The sequence below is a fragment of the Phyllobates terribilis genome, unplaced genomic scaffold (genome assembly GCF_046119375.1).
Source record: "Phyllobates terribilis strain yellow unplaced genomic scaffold, ASM4611937v1 Scaffold_3__8_contigs__length_932513732, whole genome shotgun sequence".
Taxonomy (NCBI): domain Eukaryota; kingdom Metazoa; phylum Chordata; class Amphibia; order Anura; family Dendrobatidae; genus Phyllobates; species Phyllobates terribilis.
Window position 1 is genome coordinate 142101236 of NW_027362763.1, and position 14055 is coordinate 142115290.

The window sequence follows — 14055 nt, forward strand, 5'->3', positions numbered from 1 at the left end:
GAAGCAAGGAGTTTACCGGGTAGTACAAAAGTTTAGCCAAGTATTCAGTAAGCATCCATTAGATTTTGGGAGGATAAAAGGGGTACACCATCACATACCCACAGGAAATCATCCCCCGATTAAAGTGAGACATAGACCCATCCCACCAAACCACTAGCAGTGTGCTAAAGAGATGCTGCAGAACATGAAGGAGGCCGGGGTTATAAGAGATAGCTGTAGTCCCTGGGCGGCCCCCTTAGTCTTAGTCAGAAAGAAGGATGGCACTATGAGGATGTGTGTGGATTACAGGGAGGTCAATAAGATCACTCACAAAGATGCTTACCCGTTACCCCGGATAGAGGAGTCTCTTGCTGCATTAAAGACTGCTAAGTATTTCTCCACATTAGATCTCACTAGTGGGTATTGGCAGGTCTCCGTTGCAGAAGAAGACCGGGAGAAAACAGCATTCACAACACCAATGGGCCTATGCGACTTCAATAGCATGCCATTTGGGTTATGCAATGCACCGGGGACGTTTCAGAGACTCATGGAGTGCTGCCTGGGACACCGGAATTTTGAGACTGTACTTTTATACCTGGATGACGTCATAGTGTATTCCAAAACCTATGAAGAACATCTGTAACACCTAGTGGAGGTAATTATAGCTCTAATAAAGTATGGAATGAAGCTCAAACCATCTAAATGTTACCTGCTGAAGCCAAAAGTCCAATACTTAGGGCATGTGGTCAGCGCGAATGGCGTAGCACCAGATCCGGTAAAAGTGACAGCTATCCAGGACTTGCAGAGGCCGACCACCGTCAGAGAGGTACGTCAGTTCTTCGGTTTGGTTGGGTATTACAGAAGATTTATTAAGGGCTACACGAAGATGGCAGCGCCCCTACAAGATCTTCTGGTAGGCCAAGCTAAGAAGACAAGGTCTTCAGAGCCGCCGTTGGAATGGGGAAAGAAACAAGAAGACTCCTTCCAACAAATGAAACAGGCCCTGACCAGTGAGGAAATCTTGGCGCACCCAGATTATAACCTACCATTTGTCCTCTACACGGATGCAAGTAATGTAGGCCTGGGAGCAGTACTGTCCCGAATACAAGAAGGCAAGGAAAGAGTAATTGCCTATGCCAGTAGAAGACTTCGACCTACCGAGAGGAACGCGGAAAATTACAGTTCCTTTAAGTTGGAGTTCCTGGCCTTGGTCTGGGCAGTCACGGAGAGGTTCAAGCATTACTTAGCAGCTTCAAAATTTACCATCTTTACGGACAACAATCCGCTAACACCCTTGGATACTGCAAAACTTGGTGCATTGGAGCAGCGCTGGATGGCCCGGCTATCGAATTACGACTTTACCATCAAGTACCGAGCAGGCCGTGAAAATGCAAATGCTGAGGCCCTCTCCAGAAACCCTCAAGTACATGTGCAAGGGCTTGAAGAAGAAACAGATGACTTGGAGGAAATAGAACTTCCAGCTTTCCATAAAAGTAGAAAATGGAAAATGACAGAAACCCATATCTACCAGAAACGTCAGGATGTTGCACTAAACCCGCTGCCTCATTATGGATGGAAAGAAACCCAAGACAGCGATCCGGCAGTGAGCCTAGTGAAGAGGCTGGAAACCCAACCGGATTCCAAAATTGAGAAGAATGCTCACCCAGAGGCCCAATACCTGTGGAAAGAAAGAAGCAGGTTATTTATCTATAAAAACCAATTGTGCAGACGGTATATCAATCCAAGGACACATGAAATGGTCTGGCAAGTTGTGGTTCCAAAGAGAGACGTCCAAATGGTATTAGAAGCGTACCATAATGGAGCAGGACACTTTAGATGGAGAAAACTGGAAATACTGTTACGTGAGAGGTTTTATTGTATTGGCATGAGGTCTTCCATAGAAAAATGGTGGAAAAATTGTGGCCCATGCTCATTAAGAAGAGGAGATTGTAACAACCAGAAAGCACCACTCCAGCCTATCATAACAAAACAGCCCTTGGAACTAGTAGCCTTGGATCATGTCAAACTCACACCCAGTAGATCAGGCTATACTTATGCTCTTACCATGGTGGACCACTATTCCAGATTCCTAGTGGTAGCTCATGTGAAGGATTTGACAGCTCAGACAGCAGCAAGAATCTTTCAAGCTTATTTCTGCAGGCCACATGGATATCCAGAACAGGTATTCACAGATCAGGGTCCTGCCTTTGAAGCGGAAATATTTCAAGAGTTCTGTAGCTTGTATGGATGCAAGAAAATTCGTACCACGCCTTACCATCCCCAAACTAACGGAATGTGCGAAAAAATGAATGACGTGGTAATAGAATTGCTGGAGACTCTACCCTTGGAAGACAAACAGATGGCCAGATAAATTACCAGATCTGATTGACATCTATAACAACATCCCAGTAAGCTCAACTAATTGTACCCCGGCATACTTGAGAGCGAGACCAGGAAAATTGCCAGTGGACTTTGAAATTGGCATTGTAGTTCCTGAGGAAGACCACTCAAGTGCAGATTGGGATACTAGAAGAACAGAATACAAGAAAATACAGGAGTGTGTTGAGAAAAGTCTAGAAAAATCCAGAGAAAGACAAGAAACCAATTTCAATAAAAATGTACAAGGAATCCCGTTAACCCCCGGAGAATTGGTTTTGAAAAGGAAAAAGAGACTTCATAAGCTAGATAATCAATGGGAAGAAGAACCATACACTGTATTACCATCCAATTTTGACAACCAGAAAAGTTGTCTAATCAGCAGGGATAACGGAAAAACAACAGCAACAGTGTCCCGAGACCACTTAAAGAAGTGTCCTCAACCCTTACAACAAAAAGAATATATCCCTTGTCCCATACTAGAAGAGATGCCAAAGACAATCTTAGGACAGTTACCCGCAGATTGGCCCCAAATAGAAGGAGCATACTTAATTCCCATGTTGACATTCCCACAACCAGTAGAAGGATCAAGAGAAGAAGAACCACCTGCTGCAGTCGAGCTAGGGAATCCTGCAATCGGTGTACCTGCCATTCCCACTAGGGGAGTGGGAAGACACTCCGGCATACCTGTGCTACGTAGACCAACACATGAGTCAGTAAGTAGTGTTCGCTCCACACCAGGCTTACGCACCAGTGGGATACCAGTTTTACGGAGGTCATCACGTATTAATTTTGGACACCCACCACTCAGATACAGGGAGTAAACCATAACAAGTGGGAAATGTAAATAGGTTCAAAAATGTAAATATGTAGTTAAAGTCAGTATATAGAAGGGTGACAAGTAGACCAAAACAGGTTACACCAGGTACCCAATTTAAAATAAGGGGTGAGTAGAGTTGGCGTAAGAAGCTGTCTAGGGAGAGCAAAATCTTGGCCAATAGATGACCCCAGGGCCAAAGGGCCTACAGTGCTTATGACCGGGAGAGGCCCCTGCAGTACCTAGGACCCTTGCGCCGAGGCACACGTAGTAAATGTTTTGTTGTGTATTGTGAATTATTAAGTCTATTTGAATCTTTAAGCCTAAAGAGACTTTACCTGTTTGGACGTCTGAAACTTTTTGAAAATTTTTTAAGAATGGACCGAAGCCACAGGATTGGTGGTGGCAAAAACACTTTCCCTTTAACAGCTTGCAGCAAATCGACTAGCGTAGTATGGACTGGTTATCCATCTTTCCCATTATCCCTGGTTTTTGTAAATTTTATTTTTGAGACTCTGTTCAAATTACAAATATAAATGTTAATGTTATGTTATCTTTGTTAAAAAAAAAAAATGTTTCAGTCCCGGAGGACTGAAGTTAACTAGGGGGGAATGTGGCACCCCTGCGAGGGATTACCACAGGATCCATAGGTGCAGGGGGAGATGTACACTTGCGGACACACAACACCTTCCACCCCAGGTCTGAGGGGAGGAGTCAGTTTCCAGGGAGACAGCAAAGCGGCAGTTAGTCTAGAGACGGTTGAAGGAGGAGAGAGACAGAGAGCTGTTGGCTGAGGACCAGTTAAGCCCTGAACTAGGAAACAGGTCTGTGTTGTGAACGCGCCCTAGAGAGATGGACGGAGGCTAGAAGGAAAAAGAAAAAGATAAAACTATAATCCCTTTAGCTCACCCGGACACCGGAGTCCGAGATTGCTATTAATTCAGGAATAGCATAGAAAACCCGGACAGATCAGGAGGATCTACTCCCCCTGAAGAAGAAGGGGAAAGAGTTGCCAAACTTGACCAAGTATAGGACCAGGGGCCCAGAAAAAGAATTGGTAGCCCCAAGGAAAGGTCCTCATTGTCAGTTGTGGAGAAGGACCCCAAAGAAAGTAAAAGGTGGCAGGTTCAGCTTAAGGCAGGACTGATCCCAAACAATGCACACAGTGTTAGAGGAGGCCTCACAAATCCCCAGAGTGAATATCTCTACCTGCACCGAAAACCTGGTTACCCTCCTGAACTGTACCTGTTACCGGATATCAGTGAAAGAAAGGTACTGAAACAAAGACTTAATGTGTGTGTGTGCCTACTTTGACATTACGGCCTATAGCATTCGTACAAGCCGTATGCCGATCACCTCAGCAACCATACACAGCGCTGGTAACCGATTTTACCAGTTACCACATGAGGCGTCAGGACACAATACTCCCATCATCCTGACCCCCATCCCTTTACTGACGGTCCAGGGAACGGAACCGGGAACCGACCAACCGTGATCCCCACAGAAGTAACCCATCCATCCCGGTATCCGAGTACCCCTACACCTGTCGACCGATTCACAAGTACGTGTTGGGACCTCTAAAAAAAAAAGCCAGGCATGCAAACCTGAGAACGCCCTTTCAAACTAGAAACCAGAGACTTCACTAGCCACAATGGCCTTGCGATGTATATATGTAGCAGAGCACCAACCTGGTGAATGGGGACCTTTACTGGAAAACTCATTCAGACAGAAAAAAAAAATTAAGTCTGCGGCAGCTCCGAAATTATTTATGTAACAGAGACTAGAAGAAGAAACCAGAAGACATTCCAAGTTTTAAGGAACCGTTCCAAGTCCTGGTAAGGCTATTATTAAATCGATAATTGAGGCAGTCGCAATAAAGGCAGCTCATTGTGTTTGCGCCATTATGCATTATTAACTATAATCAGTCGTCTAAGGGTTTAAGATCACGGAAGAGTTTTAAATCTTGTTATCACATGGTTGGTAATGGAGAGCAACCAGGAGCCTCCCCCTCCATCCTCTCTGTAGTTGGACACACAGACAGCTCAAGGGATTTTTTGGTGGAAACAAAAACTGTGCTTTACTCACCCTCTCCAGGTCCAGCGCTGAGTCACTGCCGCTAGTTCCTGTACCTGTTATGGTCTGCAGAACTGGTGTCCCTTCGACAGCGCTGCAGCCAATCAATGAGCTCAGCAGCTCTGCCCGAGCTCACTGATTTGACAGTGCAGCAGCCACATGAGGTGGTCAGCGCTGCAGCCAATTACAGACAAAGAGCAGTGGTGAAGACTCCGTGCCGGACCCGGTAAGGATGAGTAAAGAACAGTTTATTTGTGTTTTGTTTTTTTTAACAAACTACAGCCAGGTAAGAAGAGTTTTCCGAAATTGGAAAACCCCTTTAAGCCACATTCCCTGAGTCGGTCACTAACTAAAGATGGAAGAGACCAGTAGATTAACCCTTGTGTTGTCTACAGGATTTCTACAAGAAAGTTTCCAGATCATGTAGAAAATATTGGAGTGAGGTCAACTACATTTCAAGTTTACTTTGATCATTCATTTCTAAGTCTAGGGTTCCTTTAATAAAACATCTCAAGTGCCGTACACTGCATAGCATTCAGATGGATTAAGTAACTCCAGATATGGACTTTTGGCACCATATGACGCCTTTGAGAGTTGTTCTCCATTCACCTCTATACCTACAACTCCAAAAAAAAAAAAGCCACATTAAATGTCTCTGGTCATGTGACACTCGTGTTGTATGTGGTAAGCCAATCAGAAGTCTTCAACCTGCAGCTGCATCCCCCTCCTCCCCTCCTCTTGTATTTTATGTTTTACATGAGATGGATTTTTTTGGTGACTGAGAAGATTCTGATCATATATAAAGTGTCACGTCTCCACAGGTATATACGTCTCCACTTATACAATATGTTGGGATTGTGGGATTTTCTCTCTCTTTTTATACATCCTAAAATCTTGTTTGCTTTTGCGGCTGCTGCCTGACATTGAGTATTGCTGCTCAGCTTACTAGTAACTAGAATACCCAAGTCCTTCTCCTGTTCTGTAGTCCCGAGTATACTCCCATTTAATGTGTATGCAGCAATAGGATTACTCCTTCCTAGGTGCATTACTCTACATTTATCTACATTAAACCTCATCTGCCAAGTGTTTGCCCATTCAGTCATCTTATCCAGATCATTCTGCAATATCGTAATGTCAAGATCAGATTTTAATATCCTACATAGTTAGGTGTCATCAGCAAAGACTGACACTTTACTCTCAATCCCATCCCCAAGGTCATTAATAAAGAGGTTAAGAATAATCGGTCCCAGCACAGGTCCCTGTGCGGCCCCCCACTGCTGACTAGGTCCCATTTAGAGAGCGTACCATTTATGACGATTCTTTGTTTCCCATCTTTTAGCCAATTCCTTACCCATCTGCATATAGTTCCCCCAAGTCCTTGCTTCTGTAGCTTCATCACAATAGGACATGCACACGATTTCTACCGTTTGCACATGCAATCCGGTGAATATCTGTAGATGTGATGCCACTCAATACTCTATGTGGAAATGGGATTACCCCATTAAAGAGGTTGACGTATGCTTAAAAAAATATATAAACTTATTTTCTAGGCATGGATGGTTTTTAAGGTGGAAGCATACTCCCCTTTTATCACATTCAAGGATCCGGCACAGCCTGCTTGAAAGAGTGGCGCAAGCTCCGGAGGCTACGACTACAAGAAGGGTGAAGTGATCAGAAGAGCAAATCACAAAAAAAACAACATTGGAGAAGCGCTCTTCTAATTACCGGACTTCAGCGGACTTGTTGACATCACTTCCAGAGCCGGCGTAGAACTACTAAGCAGCCTGTTCTTAATCCACCATGGATTTGATATAAATACAATCTATTTTCCAAGATTATTGGGCTCATTACCATCATAACACACTTACCAAAAATCCCAAATATGCCAAGAGTGTCCCGACTTTTCAGATACAATCCTGGCAAATTTAGGGTTGTCCTGAGTGGAAAATGGGAATCCTTTATTTAAATGTGTTATCCAGAGAAAACAAGCTAACACCTATCCGCAACGTGTATGGGAGCGCGACTGCTGGGACCTGCACCGATCGGAAGAACGGTGCACATTTATCTCCATTTAAATGGAGCGGCTGTGTGCATTAATGACCGCCGCTCCATTCATTCCCTATGGGTGTTGGAAAATGATGAGTGCAGCCCCATAGGGAAAGAATGCAGCAGCCGTCGGGTGCCTGACCTGCAGTGGCCGGTCAGTAAGTTATTACCTATTTGATGGATAGGTGATAACTTGTTTCACTGGTCAGCCCCTTTAAACTTCACCCAATAGTGTGTGCTCTCATTCGATTTAGGATGTTCCTGGGTGGGGTTAAGGGTGTTCCAGAGGGAGCCTTAAAACAGCCCTATAATTCCAACCGTAATGTTGGCCAGTGTGTCAAAGCCTAGCCTCTATTCATTCCAGAACTTTTTCAATGGCTCCTGCCAAATCCCAATGCTTTATAATTAGGTTTTTCAGGTATCTGGGATTTTTGATTGTGCCATTTAAAAAACACTGAAATCCCTGACAATGTGAATGATGGAGCTGTGAGCAGAACATAAAAGAAATATCAGGGGACAGCAAATCACTGACCTTAACGCCTTCAACAATTTCTCATTTTTGTGCTTTAGTCTTTTTTTCCTTGCCTACTTTTAAGAGCCATAATTGTTCTTAATTTTTATTCACCATAGAAAAAATGGGGCTTGCTTTTTTGTGGGACTAATTGTAGATTTGAATTACATATGACCAAACATACTGATAATTGAGGGGAAAAAAATTGTAAGTGGGATGAAATAAAAATGCAATGCCAACATTGTTTTTTGGCGTTTTGATTTTACGTTGTTCATTTTATGATCAAAATAACCTGGCATGACGATTCTTCAAGTCAGTATTGATTACATTAATACCAAACTTGTATGATTTTCTTTGTATTTAAGTGGCGAAAATAAATTTAGAAGTTTAGAAAAAAAAAAAGTTTGCGTTGCCATTTTCTGAGACCTGTAATGCTTTATGCTTCCCTTGCTGGGCTGTGTTTTGTGTGGCCAGCAGATTGTTTTATTGATACCAATTTGCGATACATACAATGCATCACTGCATTTTTTAGGGAGTAGTGGTGTCTGAAGAACTATACTTTTGGCGTTTCAATTTTCTTTCTCTTTATGACTTTTACTCAATGGGATTTTATGCTTTGAGTTTTATGGATGCAGCAATATCAAACATATATATTATTTGCTTTGATTTTAATGTGGGGTGGGGTGTTGATTAAAATTTTTACATTTTTAACAGCTTTTGATTTATTTATTTTTTTCCATTTTTTAATCCTTTCAAGCTCTCACTATATACAAGGCTTTTACGATAGAAGATCATTCCAGTATATCATGGTCTCCTATGAAACTCAAGCCTGCGTCTTCACAGGAGAACCAAGATGACTGCAATGGGGGTCTTCAGCAGGCCCTCGGCTGCAGTGGTAACCATTGGGTTCTGCCCCCTATGCTCTTCACAATGAGCTAAGAATGAGAATGTCCATCATGTAAACATTACTCACATGCTGCGTTATTTATCACACAGCATTCCTTTAAAGCCAGATTTAATATTCATATTCAAATGATGCTCAAGTGCTATGGTAGATCTGAAGCCTCTGTCACTCCAGCTCTATTCACCGCAAAGGTGCCTCCTTTTGCATGACTGATGGACAGAGAATAGAGGCTGTCAGTCAAGCAGGAGGTGGTGGCACTAGGCGGGGAATAGAGCTGGAGTGCCAGAGGCTTCAGATCTACCATAGCTCTTCAGCCTCATTTGCATATCAATTCAAAAGCTGATTTCTCAGTAATGGCAGAATGGACTGACCATGTTAATGTAAAGCTGGATTGGAACCTGTGCCGATCAAGAGAGCCCCACTACAAAATGGGAGAGGCAGCTCGGATGCTCGAACGCCGCTCCATTCACTCTCTATGGGCCTGCCGAAAAAAGCAGAGCGCAGCACTCGTCAGTTCCATAGGGAATGAACTGAGTGCCGGTTGAGCATGCACACTACCGCTCCATTTTTTTTAAAGGGGATAAATGGTCCCCATTCTGCCTGCCAATTGGTGCAGATCCTAGTGGTCGGACCCACCACTAATCAACAAGTTATCAAGATAACTTGTTTTCACCGAACAACCCCTTAAAGACCATTATCCAAAGTATTAGCCTTACTAGTAAAATCGTTTAAAAATAAAAAAAGAAAGAAATTTGAGAAATTGACACAAAAATCCCTTATCAGACCGTAGTGGTTGATTTAAGGCTTTGACACAGGAAGACAAGGAAATGCTGTTATATATGTGATATTTCCCTGCACTATTAATACATTCACACCAGGGTATTTTTATACTTGTCTTCACACAGGTGAAATAGTCACATATCTGACGATTTCTCACATGAGCAGAAATAACAGCAGCCGTTATATAATCGGAGTCTGCGGGATACGGCCGCCTCGCACTATCGGCTCCCCCTGACCTTCACAACAGGTTTCCGGTGTAATGACTTGGCCCGCATTTCTTCTCTGCTCGTTATAGAGACAGTGACTCCGTACACCACATTTTTAGCATCAACATTTTATCTACTGAACTAAACCTAGAAATAATGTATTTTTCATCCTCCCTGGGGGGGGGGCAGCATATTTTGGAGAGACACTACCTGCATACTCTGTATACACATACAGTAGGTAGTATGTGCTTTATGGCAGCTGCAACGAATGAGTAAATTCGGGAAGGTGACGACAATCCCCTTCCCCAGGCATCTGCAGACTCTGTCCCAGTCTACACAGTAAAGCTGAAAAGTGAACAGTAGAAAACAAAAAAGGACTTGTGAGAGCTTTTTTATGTGGATAAACAAGTGAAAAATAGCAACAAAAAAAAAAACACCAGAAATTGAAAACATGGGACTGATTTACTAAAACTGTATAGCCTTAAAATGCTCCATATTTAATCAAATAGACTCGAGCGGTAAATTTGAAGCATCTTTAGACAGACAGTCTAGATTAAGTTTACACCAAGTATTACTTTACTTAAGTTTAGTGAAGCAGTGGTAAGGCTATACAAGAAGGATTTGGAAAAACTTATTTTGCAGGTTAAAAGAAGAGAATGAGAAATTCGGGTTCTATCTGAAAGTCATGACAACAAAGATCATGACAATAGCGCAAACGGTCAACAATCAGGAGATAGAAGTGGTTGACAATTACATATTCCTTGGTTCCAAGATCAACTGCGATGGTGACTGCACACCTGAAGTCAAACGACACATGGCACTTGGATGGGAAGTAATGGTTGGCATGAACAAGGTCTGGAAGAGCAGAGACATCGCCCTCACTACCAAATGCAGATTGGTCAATGCAATTGTCTTCACAATAGCAACATTCGGATGTGAAACCTGGACACTCAAGGTCGACAGGAAGAAAATTGACGTATTTGAACTAGAGGAGACTTCAACGGATTCCATGGACAGCATGGATCACCAACAGAGACATCTTGGACCAAGTCAAGCCAAAACGGTCACTGGAAGCCAAGATAACCAAACAAAAATTAGATTATTTTGACCACATTGTCTTGGAAAAAGAAATCATGCTTGGATCGGTAAGTGGCACAAGAAGAGGAAATCCAAGAATACGCTGGATAGACACCATCAAGAGCAACATGGGAATGTCCATTGGTGAACAGAAAGAACCAACATGGAATAGAACTTCCTGGAGAGCGATGATCAATAGAATGACCGACTGTCGTACTCGACTGAGCGGATAAGAGAGAGGTATGACAATATAGGTGCTTGTCCCTTATAAAAATGATACTTTATTTTGCAGAGATCCGATGTGCCAGTCCTGAGAAATCAAGAGTAGAAGCCATATGCAAATCAGGCTGAAAGTGCACTAGGGGCGTGTCTATGAACTTGGACCCCCCCATCTATCAGACATTTAGGATTATTCTGTCGAAATATGCCAAAAATGCCCCAGATATGGACAACCCCTTTTGGGTATCTTACTCTAATTAGAAGGCCATGTCTTGTACACGCACTCAAAATTCAGCCTCAATAATATGTTCTGAAAATCAATGTAATTTTTTGGGTGGAAGTACAGACTATGACATCCAAAATTCACACTGGTAAGTTTCCCCCTACAAGTTTGTACAGCTTAACCAGCGCAATCAATATCTGTAATCGTCCCAATCTTGGGCGGACCAGGCTGGGGGAATTACATTCTTTGCTAGTAAAACACAATTGCTCCAAAGTTTGCTCCATGAATAAAACATACCTCCAGTGATAGTTTTTTTTCTCAACTTCTATACTTATACGTGGATTTTGAGGTTTATCGTAGAATAACAATGTGAATGTGTGTCTGTCTGTGACAAAGTAACAAAATGTTCATTTAGGGCTCATTAAGACTTCCAATTTTCACGTATGAGTGCTATCCGAGGATCGGATCAAAATCGGAAACGCAAGTCACTGTGTCCGTGAAAAAAAATCGTGCCGCACTGGGACGGCATCCGAGGGTGATATGATTTTTGAGGACGGTCAGGATGGTGGAGAAACTTTTTTTTTTTTTTTATGACACTCGGACCAAACCCTTATTAAACTCTGATCAAATTCTGATCAGAATAAATCGGCCCGTTTTTCTTGGAAAAAGTGGATGTGTGAATGAGCCCTTATAAGCATATTTTGGACAAGGAGAAATCTACAGCCAACTATCCCCTTTTCCTTGTCCGTTACTATAACAAACGTTTTCATTTTAAATACTTGACTTCCCCAAGAATCAAAATTCCAGGTAATCTGTTACTCTGTTATTCTTCCTGGAAGTGTCTAAGTAAAAATGACAACTGGGTGTATCTATTAGCACCGATTTGATTTGACTATTATCATTCATTAGAACACTTTTTTATTGGGAACATATACAAGGAAAGATCTTTAAGTCATATTAATATAATTAGAAGCAGGTTACAAAAATGACCTCTATAGTGCCTGGCCTGTGTCTAGTATTGCAGCAATACATTTTTTCTAATCCTGGAAAGAAATGAAGAGCAAATTTGGCTTGGAGAACATGACGCATTTCGGTCATCCTACTGCCATTTCTCACGTGCAGCTTTCTACCAGGGATGAAATCTGGACAAACCTTCTCTTTAGGAATTGAATGAACCGAATAAGCGCCAGTCCAGGAAGGAGGTGAGGAAAGCGCCACTTACTTGCACTGGGCATGGAAGTACTTAATTAAATTCTGCAGCAGATCCACTCCTTTCTTGATCTTTATTTCGTTGACTTTCAGCAGGTACTGTCAGACGGGAAACATGAAAGAACATTTTAACTCAAGGTTTTTTTGTTTTTTTTTTGCAACACAAGAAATTCTCGTTACATTTCATCAACCCCCGAAAGGATGATCACAAGCGACAAGCAGGAGATCTGGGGACCTATTGTTACACGCATGGATGTGCAATATTGTTATAAAGTGACAACGCTAGACAGCTCTCCTTATTACCTGGGCAACCGCTGGGCAAATAAAAGAGGAAATGCACCACACAAAAGGACATTATTATGCTAAAGTACAGCACAAAGCCAAGACACCAGAAAAAAAAAATAGAACATTTTCCATCCATTTCTTTTTTAAAAAAAAAGTTCATACACTTTTGTTGGAAGTTCAAAAGGAAATTCAGTATTAATAATTGCTGGTGCATAATGTTCCAGCTTTAGACCCCTAAATCCTGCCTCTTTCTATTCACCAAATAGACCCCTTTAGTATTAAAAAGATCTAGAAGAAATTCACCTTATAATGTTATTCTTAAAGGGGTTGTCCAACTTTGAGACATTTTTTTTTTTTTTTTTTTTTTTTACTTAAATGCATGTATTTGAGGCTAAAAATCATTTTTGCAATTGGGTTTTATTAGAAATTTTAAACCATTTGCTTTCTACAGCCTCCGTATTGCAAGGTATATTTCTGGCTGCAGAATGAGATAACTGTGGATCCGTCAGTGAGCTCACTATCACGATCTGATAAGGGAGTTTGTAACTCTTATTTGTATTTTTTTTTTTTTTTTTTTTTTTAATAGCTCCTATCAGCTGATTTATAACCGCAGACCACATCAAAGTAGAATGTGTAGGGAAACAAAACATGTAAAAGCCAAAGAGGTGTATTTTTTTTTTTTTTTTCGAAACCCAATGGCAAAAATGATTTTTAGCCCCAATATATGCATTTAAAGCACACCATGTGCTCAGTAAACTACATACACTGTCAGGTGGGCGACATTACACTGATTAATATGATACCTTGGTGGATGAAATCCGTCCTGTGGTTCTTGTGTAATCTTTACTTTCAGTTTGGAGATAATGATATGCTCGTGCTCCGGGGCGGCCTGTGGGGGGGAACTATCTGCTGCTCTGCTTACATATTCATCTGTATGCTCTTATGAAAGCTCACTGTGCCTTCACTCACCTGCCTCCTATTTTATATAATGCATCAAGTAGTGAGGGGCTAGGTAAAATAGGAGGCAGGTCAGTGACAGCACAGTGAGCTGTTGTTGGAGCATACAGATGATTATGTAAGCAGAGAACCAGAGAGCGTGCCCCCACAGGAAGCCCTGAAGCACGAGCATATCATTATCTCCAAACTGATTACACAAGAACCACAGGACGGATTTCATCACTGCAGGTATCATATTAATCAGTGTAATGTCACCCACCTGACAGTGTATGTGGTTTACTGAGCACAATCCTGCTAACAGGTGCACTTTAAAGGAAATCTATCAGCAGGATTTCACCACCTAAATTATATGCGTATGTAGCCCTTTTAAAGACAGGTCCAGCAATACCTTTA

At 42.1% G+C, this 14055-nt stretch overlaps 1 protein-coding gene across 4 annotated transcripts in view; it reads right to left on the reverse strand.

Moving 5' to 3' along the window:
• Window positions 1-14055, reverse strand: part of ASAP2 (ArfGAP with SH3 domain, ankyrin repeat and PH domain 2) — a 238801-nt gene that overhangs the window by 118118 nt on the left and 106628 nt on the right. For all 4 annotated transcript variants that reach the window (XM_073674184.1, XM_073674180.1, XM_073674182.1 and 1 more), the window contains one exon: window positions 12434-12519. In XM_073674184.1, the coding sequence (XP_073530285.1) occupies window positions 12434-12519 (86 nt within the window). The remainder of the gene's footprint in view (window positions 1-12433; window positions 12520-14055) is intronic.